This window comes from Callithrix jacchus, chromosome 2, assembly GCF_049354715.1.
Source record: "Callithrix jacchus isolate 240 chromosome 2, calJac240_pri, whole genome shotgun sequence".
Classification (NCBI taxonomy): Eukaryota; Metazoa; Chordata; class Mammalia; order Primates; family Cebidae; genus Callithrix; species Callithrix jacchus.
This window is the reverse complement of record NC_133503.1, coordinates 81,952,466-81,968,410: the sequence shown is the minus strand read 5'-3', so window position 1 is coordinate 81,968,410 and position 15,945 is coordinate 81,952,466. Positions and strand designations below refer to the sequence as shown.

The window sequence follows — 15,945 nt, the reverse complement described above, 5'->3', positions numbered from 1 at the left end:
TCCTTTACATCCTTTGTTAGTTGTATTCCTAGGTATTTTATTCTTTTTGTAGCAATTGTGAATGGCAGCTCGTTCTTGATTTGGCGCTCTTTAAGTCTGTTATTGGTGTATAGGAATGCTTGTGATTTTTGCACATTGATTTTGTATCCTGAGACTTTGCTGAAATTGCTTATCAGTTTCAGGAGATTTTGGTCTGAGCCGATGGGGTCTTCTAACTATACCATCATGTTGTCTGCAAATAGAGACAATTTGACTTCCTCTTGGGTTTTTTGTTTTCTTTTGTTTTTTAAACCTGGGGTCCATAGAAGTCTACGCAAATTATATATGAAAATATGGTTATATATTTTTATGAGGAAAGGCTCATCAAATTTTAAAAGGATAAGGAACCAAAAAAGATAACAGTAGAATGGACCACTCAAATATCCTTCTCTAAGATTTTCCATGGCACTTGCCATTTCAGGCAAAGAGAGAGCTTCTGCAGAGAAACTCTCATTTCAGAAACATCTGATCTCATGAGACCCATTTACTATCACAAGAACATCACAGGAAAGACCTGCCCCATAATTCAATCACTTCCCACAAGGTCCCTCCCACAACCTGTGGGAATTATGGGAGCTACAAAATGAGATTTGGGTGGGGACACAGAGCCAAACCATATCACACGAGAACCAGAGGGGATTTAACCATGAGGACACAAAGCTGAAGAGACTGGTAACATGTTTAGTTCCAAATTCAAGCTATTCCTGAAACCAGACCAACTCCAGAATCTTTTTGTTTAACTCATTCTAGGAAATACTTTCTATTTTTCATAACTGACAGAGATCTGATACTGTACTTTTAGGCATTTACTTCACTGGATTATAAGCTGCCAAAGGTGGGAGTGCCATCTTCTTATAGTGCCTAATGGTATAGAATAAACATTAAGTATAAATATTAAGCTGAATGGAAAATTGGTACAGGGTTTTGTTTTGTTTTTAACAAATGTTTTTGGCTATATTAGCTGGGGCCCAAACTGAAAAACAGTGCAGAACTGTTAGGCCTAGTGAGCAACACCAGCCACAGGGATTATTTAATTTCTGTGGTTCACACATGAGTTTCCCATCACAGACTCTCAGATGATGAAATATTTTTGGTTCATAATTTTCAACAGTGCAATATATACTTACAGATGTAAAAAGTAGTTTAGATTAAATATTTTCATCAATGAATTCATTTTTAAAAACTCATTAAACTTTGTTATCAGATAACTGTCATATATTTCCAAATTGCTAAAATGCGTGAAATCTGAAAAACCTATTGAAAAGAGATCTTTTTTGTTTGAATAGCAGTATTATTCACCAAAGTTACTTCTATTAACCTGCACTTTCTTTTTTGATAAATCATACAAAGTGATGTTAACTAGCAAAAAAAGAAATTAGTAATGTCTGTATTATAATTTCAGGGAGACGAAGCTCTTAAATATTTTAAAACTAGCTTTATGGCTTAAAACTAGTGTTAGGGATAAAAAAACAAGTACAATCAGTCCGCATTATTTATGGATTCCAAATTTACGAATTTGCCTAATTACTAAAACTTCTGTGCAACCCCCAAATCAATACTTGAAGCGCTTTTGCAGGTATTCACAGACATGCGCAGGCATATAGTGGTGAGAGATTTCACCACTTATTCCAAGTGGTGAAAAAAAAAAGCACTTATTCCAAGCTGAGGTCAAACAAGGTGATGCTCTGTTTTCTTGTTCTAGCTCTCATACTGTAAAACCGTGTTAGGATTTTTTGCATTTCTGTGCTTTTTATTGGTGATGTCACTGTTTAAATAAGACCCCAGGCACGTGGTGAAGTGCTGGCTAGTGGTTCCTAAGCACAAGAAGACTGTGATGTGCCTTATGGAGAAAAGACATGTGTTCGATAAGCTTCATTTAGGCATGAGTTTTACACAGGTGTTATTGGCTGTGAGTTTAATGTTAATGAATCAACAATATATATTAAATAAGATATTTATTAAACAATTTTTTTTCTTTTTCAACTTTTATTTCAGGTTCAGGGGGTACATATGCAGGTTTGTCACATGGGTAAACTGCATAACACTGGGGTTTGGTATACAAATGATTTTGTCACCCAGGTAGTAAGCATACACTGGATAAGGAGCTTTTTGATCTTCACCCTCCACCCTCAAGTAGGCCCTGGTGTCTATCATTCCCCTCTTTGTGTGCATGTGTACTCAATGTTTAGCTTCCACTTATAAGTGAGAACATGTGGTATCTGGTTTTCTGTTCCTGTGTTAATTTGCTTAGGATAATGACCTCTAACTGTATCCATGTTGCTGCAAGGACATGATTTCATCTATTTTATGGCTATATAGTATTCCAAGTTATATATATATAAATAATGAATCTTTAAACAGAATCACACATAAAATAAGGTTCTGTATTTGGTAGGTTAATGAAAATATTGTGACCAGAGACTCACAGGAACCTAACTGTGTATTTCCACTAGAAGCAATAGTTCAATATTCACTAATTCGGTGTTCATGGTGACTTTATAGAACATAACTACCACAAATAAAGATAACTGATGGTATTTCTAAGTGATAAATTTTTAAACATCATATTATAACTTATTTTTCAGCAGTCAGATAACCATTAAATACATTAATTTACCCTCTGATAATTGGAAGATAATGAGGTGTATGGGTAGAAAACAGAGTTGCTGCTGGTGTGCTGATAGAAAAATTGAAGATCAGGTCTGAGCAAAGTTTATTCCATTGCCTTTCCTTTCAATTTTGTCTCCTTTTCTTAAATGTACAACTTTCTTTACCCAACAATTTTACTTTTTCACTTTGTACCTTTGTGAATAAGGTCAGCACAGGCAGAGCTGTCTTAGAGGCAGAGCAGTTTCTCAAGAAGAGTCCAAAGGAGGATCTGGCAAGTTGCATGCTATTTCCTTGAAACAAGAGCATTTTAATTCTGCCAAGAGAAAAATAAAGCAGTTAACTTATGTGCCCTAGACTTTGTTCCTTACAATATGAACAGCAATTTGCAAGCTTATGATGAAATTTGAAGGCTTCAGAATTGTTTCTTCAAGTCCAGTAGTGGTGGAAAGACCTAGAAACTTAGCAAGCCTCTCTGATATCTCAACATTCACTGTATTCCAAACAAAAAATAATTTAGAATAGAAAAAAATCCCTAGTTATGAATTATCTATGTGCCTAATCACTTGGTTTCTGTAAGTAAACTGCATGGGTTTGTTAATTTGAATACAAAATTTCATGTGCAGATTTTGCCAGCATCTTGATGATCCCCTAAGATGTGGAGGTTTCCTGAGATGGTTCATTCACACAGATAGCTTATTATATTGGCAAGCATTCAATAACATCTAGCCACTGCCATGGTAAAGAAAATGATGAGGGTCAGGTGCTGTGGCTCAAACCTGTAATCCCCAGCACTTTGGGAGGCCAAAATGGGTGGATGACTTGAGCCCAGGAGTCTAAGACCAGTCTGGGCAACATGGCAAAACCCCATCTCTACTAAAAATACAAAAAATCAGCTGGGTGTGGTGGTGTACACCTGTAGTCCCATCTACTCAGGAGGCTGAGGTGGGATAATCACCTGAGCCCAAGGAGTTGAGGCTGCAGTGAGCTGTGACTGGACCACAGCACTCCAGCCTGGGCGATGGGCATGAGACCTTATCTCAAAAAAACAAAAAAGAAAAAAGAGAAAGAAACAATGAATAAGCAGCACAAATCCCCAGGTAAAGGCTCAGACTATCTCTTATGAGACCTATGCTTCTCCACTGTAAGACATAAGAAAACACAAAGCTATACTTAGAGGAAATACAGGAGAAAACCAGGCTGAGCTACCTTGTCAGAAAAAAAATCTACTCAACTGCTTAAGAAGTATTTTAAAAGGAGATCGTCATAACTTTTGAAAACCTCATACACAAATATACTAGTGTTTCTACTGGAGATATTCCAGTAAGAACAGCTTGGTGATTGCAGCATCTCAAACACTAGGCTTTGAAGCTTCCTCATCCTGCTACTTTGCTCAACATAAGACACAAGTCCTCTGTGATGCTACAATCATTCTGTTTATTCCTAGTTATTCTACTGAGTCTCCAGCTTTGTCCTTAAAACTATAAATATTATAATTTCGCTTTAAAAACACATGTGCACTGTTGGCTTTGTAATTTATCAGTATTCCCAGTATAAATGAATTCCTGGGATCATCCGTTTTTTAACTTCACTTTACTGTATCTCTGCAACTTCATCTATCACTTTTCCCTCCCTTGCCTTGGCGGGTTGCAAGGGCAAAGTTTCTCTTTTTGTTCCTTGAATGCCCAATATCATTTCTTCCTCAGTTTTGCACTTGCTTTACCTCTGCATGAAAGGCTCTGAAGTAGCTTCTTCTCACTTGACCTGGGCCTTATATCGTCACCTTGGAGAGGTCATAGTGACAAACTTACCAATGTTAGCCCATCACTCCCTACCCTCACACCTTGCTGTAGCTTTCCTTTGCCCTTTACTATCTAGAATTATTTATGTCCTTTCCACTACAGTGCAAGTTCTATAAGAACAGGTACTTGTTCACCCCAGTATCTCCAAGTACCCACAATTAACCTGGCACATAATAGGTGCTAAAATATTTCTTTGGATGTTAAAAGCGCTGAAGTGAGCTTTTCTCACCTTCTTTAATCTCATCTCCAACCCTGATTAGATACTCAGCATGTACAGCAGTCACTATTTGGGCCTATCGTATATAATAACTAATGATCAGTGTTCCTCAGGGTACACACAGAATTTTGGGCTAGGGTACTGCAGCTGGTTCTAACCCCTTCACCACCACCTCAAATCTTGCCCTCCTCTGCTCCACAGAGCATGACTATATTAATTAAATCCTAATCTTCACTGGCAAGCAGGCTCTTCAGTATAAGATTAGCCTTAAACTCATTTCAAACAGAATGATATGACTTTAGAGAAAACCACTAACCCATATCACACTAAAGACTACTGGACAAAAAGATTGGATACTGATGCAATAAAACAATGGTCATTCTCTTACTCTTCAGCCCTTACTCTTCCATGTCTACTTGAATCTCTCTCCCAATTAAATGATAGAAAGTGAATCTAAACAATTTCATAATATTCTCTGCTACTCTCAACAAAGTGTTAATCACTGGTATATACGTATTTCTATAAATTCATCAAAATGAAAAATTTCCAATAGGTAAATTTAGCTGAAGACATACCTTCTAAAGACAGCTTTGTCTACACAGGCTATAAAAGTAGGGAGGAGGTACAGAATTGTTAGTCATGTTTGTTCTAGGTAGAAACTTATACATCATGGGATTTGGAAAGTCTCTATGCTAATAGTGACACACTCTTCTAGGAGAAAGAAAATTAAAACTTAGCTTTATTAAAGGCAGAAAAATTAGCTTTATTAGAGAAAAATTAGCCTTATTGAAGGTCCTTGGAAATGAGAAGGATTAGGCCACCTGTGGTGGTGACCTGACTACAACCAGGGCAGTGAACTGTAGTTATATGCTTTTGGTGAAGGGTTTAAGATATCTGGCTGATAAAGAAAACATTGCTTTTACCTGCCTAAGTTGAGACTGATGTGTTAAGACTTTTAAAAAAAATTTAAACTCACAATGGAAATCTGCTTCAGTACTTCCAACATGACAAAACACAGCATGTGGTCTTGGTTGCACCCAAGACAAATAAAAGCTGTCACAGTAAGCAGAGTTGCCATTCACTCCATATTTGCTGGAGTATTTGTTCAACCAAGCCACAAGCTAAGTAAAGCCTTCAGTGATGCTACAACTATTCTGTTTGTAACTAGTTCTCTTTTCCACTGTTATTCTCCATTTCTATTTTTTTACACATTGTAAATTGCTGAAATATAGCACGTCTGTTTAGCGAGAAATGCATCCATATTACACAATGTTACTACCTGCATATTCTTAAATACTCAAAGGTATACGCATTTTATCATATTGTTAAATTAACTTATTTCTTTGGAAGCACTATATTATAAAATTATATTAGAGTCTGATATAAAGAAAACACTCCCCATACCTCTTCTAGGCAGATAATATGCTGAAATTCCTTAATTCCTGATGTTTACTTGATCTTAGAAAAGAAAAATATAAAATAAAAAATGATATACTTCAGTGGGAACTCTCTAATATTCTTCTTAGAACGTTTTACTAACTCTGTAAACCCTAACACCATTGCTGTCAATGTCACATTCACCGAATCATGTCTTCTTGAAGCAAAATCTTAATATGGGCTACTCTGTCAATGTGACATTTTCATTAGTTCTATTATTTTTGAACAGTATCTCAGCATTATAAAAAATATCCTGAAATGTGGTCTCTGCCTGTTAGCTCATGACTATGAGAGGACACTTTTTTGATTATGTCATTGAATTTAGTCAAGAAATGTGTCCTTACTACATACACAGACACGATTTTATCCTTCATATTTTGTTGTATGCCTCTATGATATGAGCAAAAAGAGCTGTGTTCATAATATCAAAGAAGCACAATTGGGTCACCTTTGTCACAGACTAAAATAAAAAAAAAGCAAAAGGCATAAGACTGGATTTAGAATGTGCTTAAAACAAATTCTACAGCCTAACAATAAAGATGGTGACTCCTGCTGTTTCAAGTCCAGTGTCCCTTAGAGGCACAGATCACCCTGAAAGAGAAAGGGAATGCTGGCCTTTCAATAAAACTGAGGCTGACTTCAGTGGTCTTTATGACAGAGTCAAATACAACATGAGAGGAGGACTGACTGGACCAATTCAGCCCTCCTTGAGGCAAGATAAGAAAAATAACTTTTAAGTATTTTCCCTGCAAAGCACCGAAAGGCACACCATTAAGGCAACTGATTACAGTACAGAAAGAAGCCAGGATCGTTTGAGTCTTTATTAAAGATTATTCATTTCTTGCATGAGGAGCTGCCCAGGCTATGGCTGCACATCACTTATACGGAGCTCCTGGATTCTTTAAACACTGTGTGTGTCCGATTAGAAGGGAAACAACATAATTCTCGCTTGAGTAGAGAAACTGACCTTCACTGACCAGAATTTTTATTCATACAAATAATCCTTTGGCACACCAAATTTTCAAGCTCATGTGATCCCTCATCAGTAAGCTGCAGTGTTAGTTCATGTGCAAAATCAAAAAGTCTACATCAGCCAGATAATGTTGGAGCTTCTTCACAAGAGTAAAATGTAAATTTAACACTATTACTGTAGCTCTCACTGAACCTATGTTCCATAAAGACGACTCAGGGCTTCTGTTCAGTCATTTGTGCCATGTGAGAAGTGCTCTACTTCACATTTATTACAATTTAAGTGTAACATTCCTATTTTTACCCAAATGACTAGAAAAATGTATACACATACCCCCACTGCACACACACACCCCCACCCCACACACACACATACACACACACACACACACACACACACACACACACCCCTCTTTTGGGAACAAAACCATTATTTTAGATTACTGGAAGTTTATGTAATGAGGTGAGGTTGCTCTTAGGGGACTCATCTGGGTCACTGGGCTCTACCTAATTCAGCAAAACAAGGACAATTGATGCCTCCCCAGTGTGCCTCTGTGCTTTTGGTCAGTCAGCTGTGTCCAAACCTGCCACTCTCCCAAACAAGTAGGGACCTAGCCTGGGATCCTAGGATTTTGGATGCAAAGGCAAGACAGAAAATGACCCTTGTGGAGCCACAAGTGACAAGAAGAGGCACCATATAGGGACAAAACCAAAACTGAAAATTGAGTAAATACTTTGATGTGTCAATTTCAAGGGGCTACACAGAGGGAAAATGAGGCTTTGGAACAGAAACAGGGAGTCAGTGGTGGGTACGAGGCCCAACCTGGAGTGCAGCTCTAATTCACTGGCATAGGTGAGATCACAGGTGCTTTTCTCGTGTTTCTGTCTTAGCAGTCAGGGTACCTGGCCAGGGGGAAAGTGTTAAGGAGGTGGAGCCAACTCAAAACAAAATGTTGCAACAAAGATCCTGAGCTAACTACCCACCTGTGGGCCTGGCTGGATATGGTATCATGCTCAGCTTCATTGTGACTACATAGTTTGGACTGTTGATTTGTTTCCACACAACACATTAAACTATGAATTGGCCAACATAATGGCCCAGCCCTGGAACCGAGAAGCAGCTCCTCATATCGCTCCCTCTATGCAGCTTCTAATTCCAGATTTCATTGTCAACAGGCTTGCCACACAGGGGATGAGAGAAGCCAACAGAGAGTCAGTCTCCAGAAAGTACTGGTCACATGAGTGCCTGGGACAAAAACTCTTTATTTCCCTTCAAATTATTACCATGACAATTTCCAAGTATCTGAATGTCTCTAATCCATTGCTTGCACTCAATGGGTGCTACATTAATTTGTATTCAATACATTGCTCTGTGAAAACATTCTTTAGCTATTTGAAGTGCAGGCCTTGCCTAAGATTACAATTTCACTGAAAGTATACAGCATTTACATATCTTTCACTTAGTAGATACACTCCCCTTCACCCTCCTAGTTCTCAGTAACTTTAAACCATTAATTTTTTTTCATCCTGCCTGGTGTTTAGCTCATTTTTTCCCCTCTAAATAAAGCTCTCAGATGGAGTAATCAACTCCACATGTTTAATACAAGTAACAAGAATAACAAGATGTATTTCAGTTATATAGATTCAGGAGAAATGTGTTGAATTCTTAACTAAAACAATAAAATTATGTCAAGCTTCACAATGATTAGTGAACCACCGATATCATTCATTCATTAGTTCTACAGTGCAGATGGAAAGGGTTAAAAATGAATAAGAGTTGATCCCAACCCATGAAGAACTAAAAATTTTAGTCAGAAGATAAGACATGTATATGTGCAGGTAAATTAGAAATACGGGAAATACAACAACAGAGCCCTATAATTCAAACATCATATGAGAATGGGAAAGAAGAGTACTACAGGCTAAGATTGGAGGTGGCTTCACAAAAGAAATATCTTAAATCATTTCATTCAGAATTTGGATATATAGAAAAAAGGGAAAGCTTTCCCAATTCAGGGTTAGACACAAAGGTATTGGAGGTAGGAATGCCATGGCTATTTGATGGGGGAACCTTGAACAGGGTAAAGAGACTTCTGCTGAATAATAGAGGAAAATAAGCTTTGGAAAGTGGACTAGGATGAGGCTGTGGAGGAGTTTTAATGGTGGGTAAGCAATGTGTGATGTGTTGTGTATGTACTGGGGACCACTGAAGGGTTCTGAATGTGATAAAATTGGTGTTTTGGAAGATTAATCTGGCAGTAGCTTGCAGAAAAGACTGTCAAGAAAAGGAGAATGAAGATAGGAAAGAGAAGTCAGTTACGAAAATCTAGGTGTGAGTCATTTATTTATTCAACAATTATCTAATATTTTTCATGTATCAGATACTATTGTAGGTGCTAGGGTATGGTGATGAACAAGAAAGTAAGGTCTGTTGCCCTCATTGGGTCCATGCTCTGGTGAAAAGACTCTTTAATGTCAAGCCACATGAGGTGGTGATACGTATAGGGGAGAGAGAGTAGCAGAGTGATGTGACGCTGACTGAGGCAGGTTCTTTAATTAAGGTATTCTCTGAGCAAGTGCTTGCACTGGGAGAGGAAACAGTAAATGCAAAGGCCCTTAAGTGAGGACAAATGATTTACTGAAACAGAAAAGTCTGTATGGCTTAAGCAGAGTACACCAAGGAATAGGGGATACAATCAAGACATGAGACTAACCCACAGTGAGCAGGGGTCAGATCACGTAGGCCTTGCAGGTTATGTTAAAGAATTGGGGGCTGGGCGTGGTGACTCACACTTGTAATCCCAGCACTTTGGGAGGCTGAGGCAGGCGGCTCACTTGAGGTCAGGAGTTTGAGACCAACATGGTGAACTTCTGTCTCTACTAAAATGCAAAAATTAGCTGGGCATGGTGACAGGTGCCTGTAATCCCAGCTACTCGGGAAGCCGATGTAGGAGAATTGCTTGAACCCAGGAGACAGAGGTTGCAGTGAGCCATGATCGCATCATTGCACTCTAGTCTGGGCGTAGGAGCAGGACTCTGTTTCAAAAAAAAAAAAAAAAAAACTAAGTACAATTAGATTTAGAGGAGGAAAATGACAGGATCTCATATACATTTTTAAAAGGTAACTTTAGCTGCTGTGTGAAGAATAGATTGTTGGAGGGCAAGAGAGGAGCAGGGACACAGGTAGGAGGCTGCTGCGGTCGTTTGGATGAGAAAGGATGGTGTGGACTAGAGCAGAAACAGAGACAACAGGACTTGCCAATGAATTGGACATGATGAATTAAAGAAAAGAGGGCAGTAAGGACAATCTCAGTTTTGCTTCTGAGCCTCTAGGTGGGTGGCAGTGCCCGTTACTAAAATTAGAAAAACTGAGGCAAGAATAGATTGAATATGTCAGACCAAGAGCTCAGTTGGGGGCATGTTAGAAATCACAGAGAGAATGACATACACAGGTTTGAAAAAAATCTGGACTAAAGATGAAGACTTGAGTGTCCATCAGTTTAAGGATTATATTTACAGCATGGAACTAGGTGAAATCATCTAAAATTGTACAGAGAAAAAAAGAGGGCCCAGGATAGATCTCTGAGGCAATTCAACATTTAGAGGTTGGATTGGGAGGAACCAGCAAAGGAGGCAGACAGAACAGCTGGTGAAGTAGGAGGAAACCTGAAAAGTGTGTCATCACAGCAGTCAATGAGAAAATGTTTCCAGAATGAGAGAACTGTCCATTGTCAAGGAAACTGATGAGGGCTTGACTATAACAGAGACAGTGAAACAATCTCCCACAAATCAGAAGAAATTCATCTAATACTGCTTCAAAGGAATGAAATCTTTCAACCAATGCCTATGCCTAAAATGAACTACCTTGAGGTTCTTACCCAATTTAACATCTTAACTAAAGGGAGGTATTTCTGGTGAGAATTGGGGAGGATGGGAAGATGAGGGCAAAAGTCGACTGGGTATCTTAAAAAGAGATGATCTCTGTGTAGTTATAAAGCAGAATAGAAAAGTAAAGCTTAAGTACTGATTACTAAATAAGACTAAAAGTAAGAGATCATTGTTAATAATAATGATTCTATTGACTGAAATGTGTTTTTACTGGCCTCAAATGAAAGATTTAAATCTCTAGTAACAGCAGTCTCAGAAACAGGGAATTGCAAAACTGAAAAAAAAAAATCAAATAGAAATAACTGAACGTTTTCTCATGAATATTACTTAAGAATTTCTAAGATATAACTGTTTAAAGATTCAACATATTTATCTGCACCTAAGGATGTCACTAAGCCTAGGTAAAACTGACTAGCAAATGCCTTGACACCAGGTATTGGCTTAAACTTACCCAGCCTTCACAAAATTGTTAAGGTAGTGAAATTTAGATTTTGATAAATCATGGTTTTCCCTTGATGGGTTTTAAGCAAAGGCCTGTTCCCTTCCAGTTGCTTTTCCCCCAATATTTGTCTTTATTTCGCAAAGAGGGAAAATTCAGTACCATTATTATTTTACCAAGGATATCCTCAATCAATGTACGTCAAAAAAGAAGCTGCCTCAGTAATTGTAAAGTGGATTTTATTGATAGTCTTAAAGACAAAACTTGTTCCAAGTTGTTCTGAGTAAATTGTCTAGAGAGGTCAAAATAAATTTAAACCAACACAGCTCCTACTAACTAACCAGGGGAATTAAGCATAAATTGTATAATTCTTCATTTTGAGCTTTGAAGTTATTCTTCACATAGAGTTTCTGCTGAAATTCAACATGTTTGAATTCCCTGAGTGCATTTTTAGGTGAGGATTTCATAAACATAAACCCCAAAGAGAAAGGAAAATCCTCATCTCTTAAAGCCTCAGTTTCAACCACAATTAAATGGAAATGCTACCACTTGTCCCATTCTCTCATTTTAGAGACTCAGTGGGGCTTTGGGCCTCAAGCATTCTTCTGATCAGAGAAGGGAAAACCACATGCTAAACAAATGCTATGGGAATAGCCTATGACCAAATAAGGCCTTGAATTTAAAAAATCCAAAGTAGTTTTTACCTGTAGGAGCCTAAAACAGCCCCTTAAAGAGGACTGAAATTCACTTATAGATCCAGGCAGAAGTGGAAAGGTATTTGCTCACTGCAAACTCCCTTTTCTCACTCCTCAGTCTTATCTGGGAAGTGCTGGTGTCAAAAAGAACCACGTTAGGAAATGGGGAAGGAGACACTAGGGCACTCGTCTTGCAACTGTCTAAGCATCCAAGATGAAACTCCCCCTACAAAGAAAAAATAATGAATTTCTCTTTCTTACTATGAAACACATTTTAAAGATTATTTTAAATGCAAGATCCTTTTCACCGTGCCATTCTCTTTCCCATCCAGAAGCACTGCTGTCTTTGCCTCAGCCATGGCAAGCTGACAAATGCAAAGAGGAAGGAGAGAGAAGTCTTCAGTGTAAGCAAGAGTTTGTTTTAGAATCTTTAGATCTTAGCAGTCACACTTTCTAGATCATTGCTTCAGAGGAGTCTGCTCAGTAATGGCAGATACGTACATGACAGATGTGCACATGACAATGTCAAGGAAGAGTTTCCAAACACTCAGCTAAGAAAGTAAAATAATGATGCTAATCAAGAACAGTAATGTATGCTCACCATATACCCCCTCTAGTTCCCAAGGGAAGTCCAAAAGGAATTCTGGGCTAATTCCTGTTAACGCAATGGGGTTTGTACACACTATACCCCTCCCCTCCATCCTCAACCCCAAAGATACTGACTCAGCAACTGGCCTGGAGCCAGAGCAGCATATTCCAAATTCAGAGTGTGCAAGAATGTTCAGTTCAATTATGACATAATGGCTACAAAGCTGTTCCTGAAAGCCAAGAAAACCTGAGTAATGTGGTTGGGTTATATCATACATGAGGCCTTAATAGAGTTTAAAAACCAATTTGAAAATTCCTTCATTCCATAAAGATAGCATTAAGATGAGGGCAAAATCATTCTAGTTCAAGGGATGGGAACAAAGTATATAAGGAATTATGCAGACTCCTTTCCACATTATCCTTCTTAACCAACATGATCCATTCCCTTTGAAGATATCTCTTATACTTAATACTGACCTAGAAAGAAGGCAATTTCATTAGACATCTTAGTCTTATTGTACGCAGCTAGTAATGCAAGTTTCCCTGCTATTTAAAAAGCATATAATCCCATTTCCAAAAACAACTGTTTGCAATTCAAAAACCATCCACCCAGGCAATGTCTTCTCTTTGTTCCTAAAATTCCACCCATTTTCAATTTATCTTGTCAAAGAGATGAAGTTATCTTTATGCTCCCACAAAACCTAAAAGATGTTTCATTCATTGCTAGCCATTTTGTAGCAAATGACTTTGGACATTTGAGTTGCTAAATCCACCATTTCTCTGGACTTGTGATAACAGTGAGACCTAGGCCTGTAGAAATACAAAGTTCAATCTGAAAGTTGGGAGCCAGTCACTCTTGATATTAGGCTGTGGCCTCCCTCAATTATGTGAGATTCTACAATCTTCTGAGTCCTAGTCTGTTTTTGAACAGCTATCATTGATAGAGTTTTTTAATGTTTTGGAACTGGAAGTGACTTTGGAGATTCCCCTTGCTTTATGTATAAGGAAATGAATGCTTAAGTCTTTCATACTACATTTTTTAGTTCATTTCTGTATATTTTCTCCTGGAATAATAGTATTTTTTTGTATATAATGAGATCAACACAAAACTGGAAATTTATTTGTTTCCAGTTGTAACAGTGTGATTGATTTCTCCTGCAATCCCATTGGCAATAGAAGGCAGCAACATATACCACCACTGTCCTATTACAACACAAAAAGCTGTCAACTTTGAACTCCTTTGAAATGTTGTTAGTAAAGTAGAAAAGACAAGTGTGGGATCTCCAAGTTCAACACTCTTTCTTCCAAAGAAATCTCAAAACACTTTTCATATTATTCCTCAGAATATACCAATTAACAGACACTTCATCTTGTATAAGGCTTAACTTAAGGATGGAGAGAATGAGGAAAGTCTCAGTTTCAGACAACAGAATTCTTTTACCATAAAAATGAGGCTCTGTTCTCTAAATCCAAAAAGATTCACATTCATTTCATTTTTTAACCTGGAGAAAGGGCTGAATTTAGATCTTTTTTCCCCAGATTAATGTCCTGGGTTTAATGATTCTATTAAACAGTAGTATCATTTCTCTTCACTGGGTGGAAGACTATGTGTTTTAAGAAGCAAAGAGTTAAAAAAAAAATCAAGTAATTCAATGTCATGTCCTTTCCTCCTGACTAAACTAAAAATCATTTCCCTACTATTTCATGACTAACATGAAAAAGCACTGGAACAATGAGAGGAAATTTATTTGTTTCCAGTTGTAACAGTGTGATTGATTTCTCCTGCAATCCCATTGGCAATAGAAGGCAGCAACATATACCACCACTGTCCTATTACAACACAAAAAGCTGTCAACTTTGAACTCCTTTGAAATGTTGTTAGTAAAGTAGAAAAGACAAGTGTGGATTTCCTTCAATATTATTTGGGCAACCTAGACTTAAAATAGTGACCAGACTTAAGATAGTGACACTATAGAGGTTCTCTATCCTTAAGGCAAGACCAAATCAAGATACTGGTGCCCTATGTAAGCTAATAATTTGGCACACTTTCAAGCAGATACTCTTCAAACATGTGCTAACAGGTGTTTGGGTGAGGCGTTGCATGGCAGGCTGGAGACAGTGTGGAGACAGGTTGGTGGAGGCTTTTAGCTTGCATAGTCTACTCAACACAACAAAGGACGCACAACTGACCAGGCCAGATCTCCTTGGAAGGCAGTTTGACGAACATCTAATGGATTCACAAATATACTCTTCCCTGCCCCAAGCTGTTTATTAAAGCATTACTTCTGTCTCTAGTTACAACCTGAAAGGAAGTTATGTGTTATATTCTTTTCTCTATCTTGTTATATCCCCAATGTTTTATACCCTTTATAGATCCAATCTCCCTTCAGAGACACTATCTTTTCATTTCTATAGCCTTTACTGAGCATTTGCAATGTGCCACGTGCTGTGCCATGTACTAGAAATATAAAAGTGATTAAGATATTGTCCCTGCCCTTAAGGAACTCACACCTTGAGCAGGAGAAAGACTGACAAATACCACAATACCTCAGTGATGAAGGCTGTAACAGTAAAAAGGCTGTTACTAAATATTACTGGTGAAATGGTCTGAAATCCTTGAAGATGGATACTTTCTGAAAACAGTAGGTACTTTGAGTTTGCCTCCATCTCTGGAAACTTTAACTTTGGTAAGGATTGAAATAAAAAGACAGTAACATTTTCATGTTTCCTGTTCTTCGTAGCTGTACTGGGATGGGGAGTTAGGGATGTAGACTCATACATATGCTAAACTTAGCCAAAACTTTTTATTTTGCATATTCTTCCCCAAATGATTTTGTTCCTAAAATTTGTTATGCAATACTAGAGGAAGGATAGAGGAAGCTCACCTAGTCCTTGCTGTGTAGCTACACATACCTGATCCAGATGATTTCTCCCCTTTGAAATAATTGCGAACAAGATTAAGACTGTATTCAGGAACTATTCCAGCTGGCTTTTGGCTTCCTCTGATGTATACTCCTTGAATAAAACAGTGGCAAAAATTAGATTTGAATAAGGAACATAAAACACCTCACTACTTGTACCAGATCACCTCAAGGTCCTGCTATATTTGAAACCCCACGCCCTAGCATTAGATTAACTGAATATGTCAGCCAGCTAGAGTATATATAAGTTATAAAGTACAAAAACTTTAATAATTAAAAAATAACCTATTTTAAAGGCATCTCTCACAGTGCCTCTGGGTACTTTAGAGCCAGGCACCTAGAA

At 37.9% G+C, this 15,945-nt stretch overlaps 1 protein-coding gene across 9 annotated transcripts in view; it reads right to left on the bottom strand.

Moving 5' to 3' along the window:
* The window catches only part of C2H5orf63 (chromosome 2 C5orf63 homolog), a 75,965-nt gene that overhangs the window by 4,413 nt on the left and 55,607 nt on the right, over positions 1–15,945 (bottom strand). For 6 of the 9 annotated variants that reach the window (XM_078364943.1, XM_078364947.1, XM_078364948.1 and 3 more), the window contains 2 exons: positions 15,595–15,696; positions 2,842–2,962 (listed from right to left, as the gene is read on the bottom strand). In XM_078364943.1, coding sequence (XP_078221069.1) covers positions 2,842–2,955 — 114 coding nt within the window. In that variant the 5' untranslated portion in view covers positions 2,956–2,962; positions 15,595–15,696. Of the gene's footprint in view, positions 1–2,841; positions 2,963–6,069; positions 7,412–7,894; positions 10,108–12,694; positions 15,697–15,945 lie in introns of those variants that run through there. The other 3 variants (XM_054251997.2, XM_035290967.3, XM_035290969.3) reach the window with 3 other exon arrangements.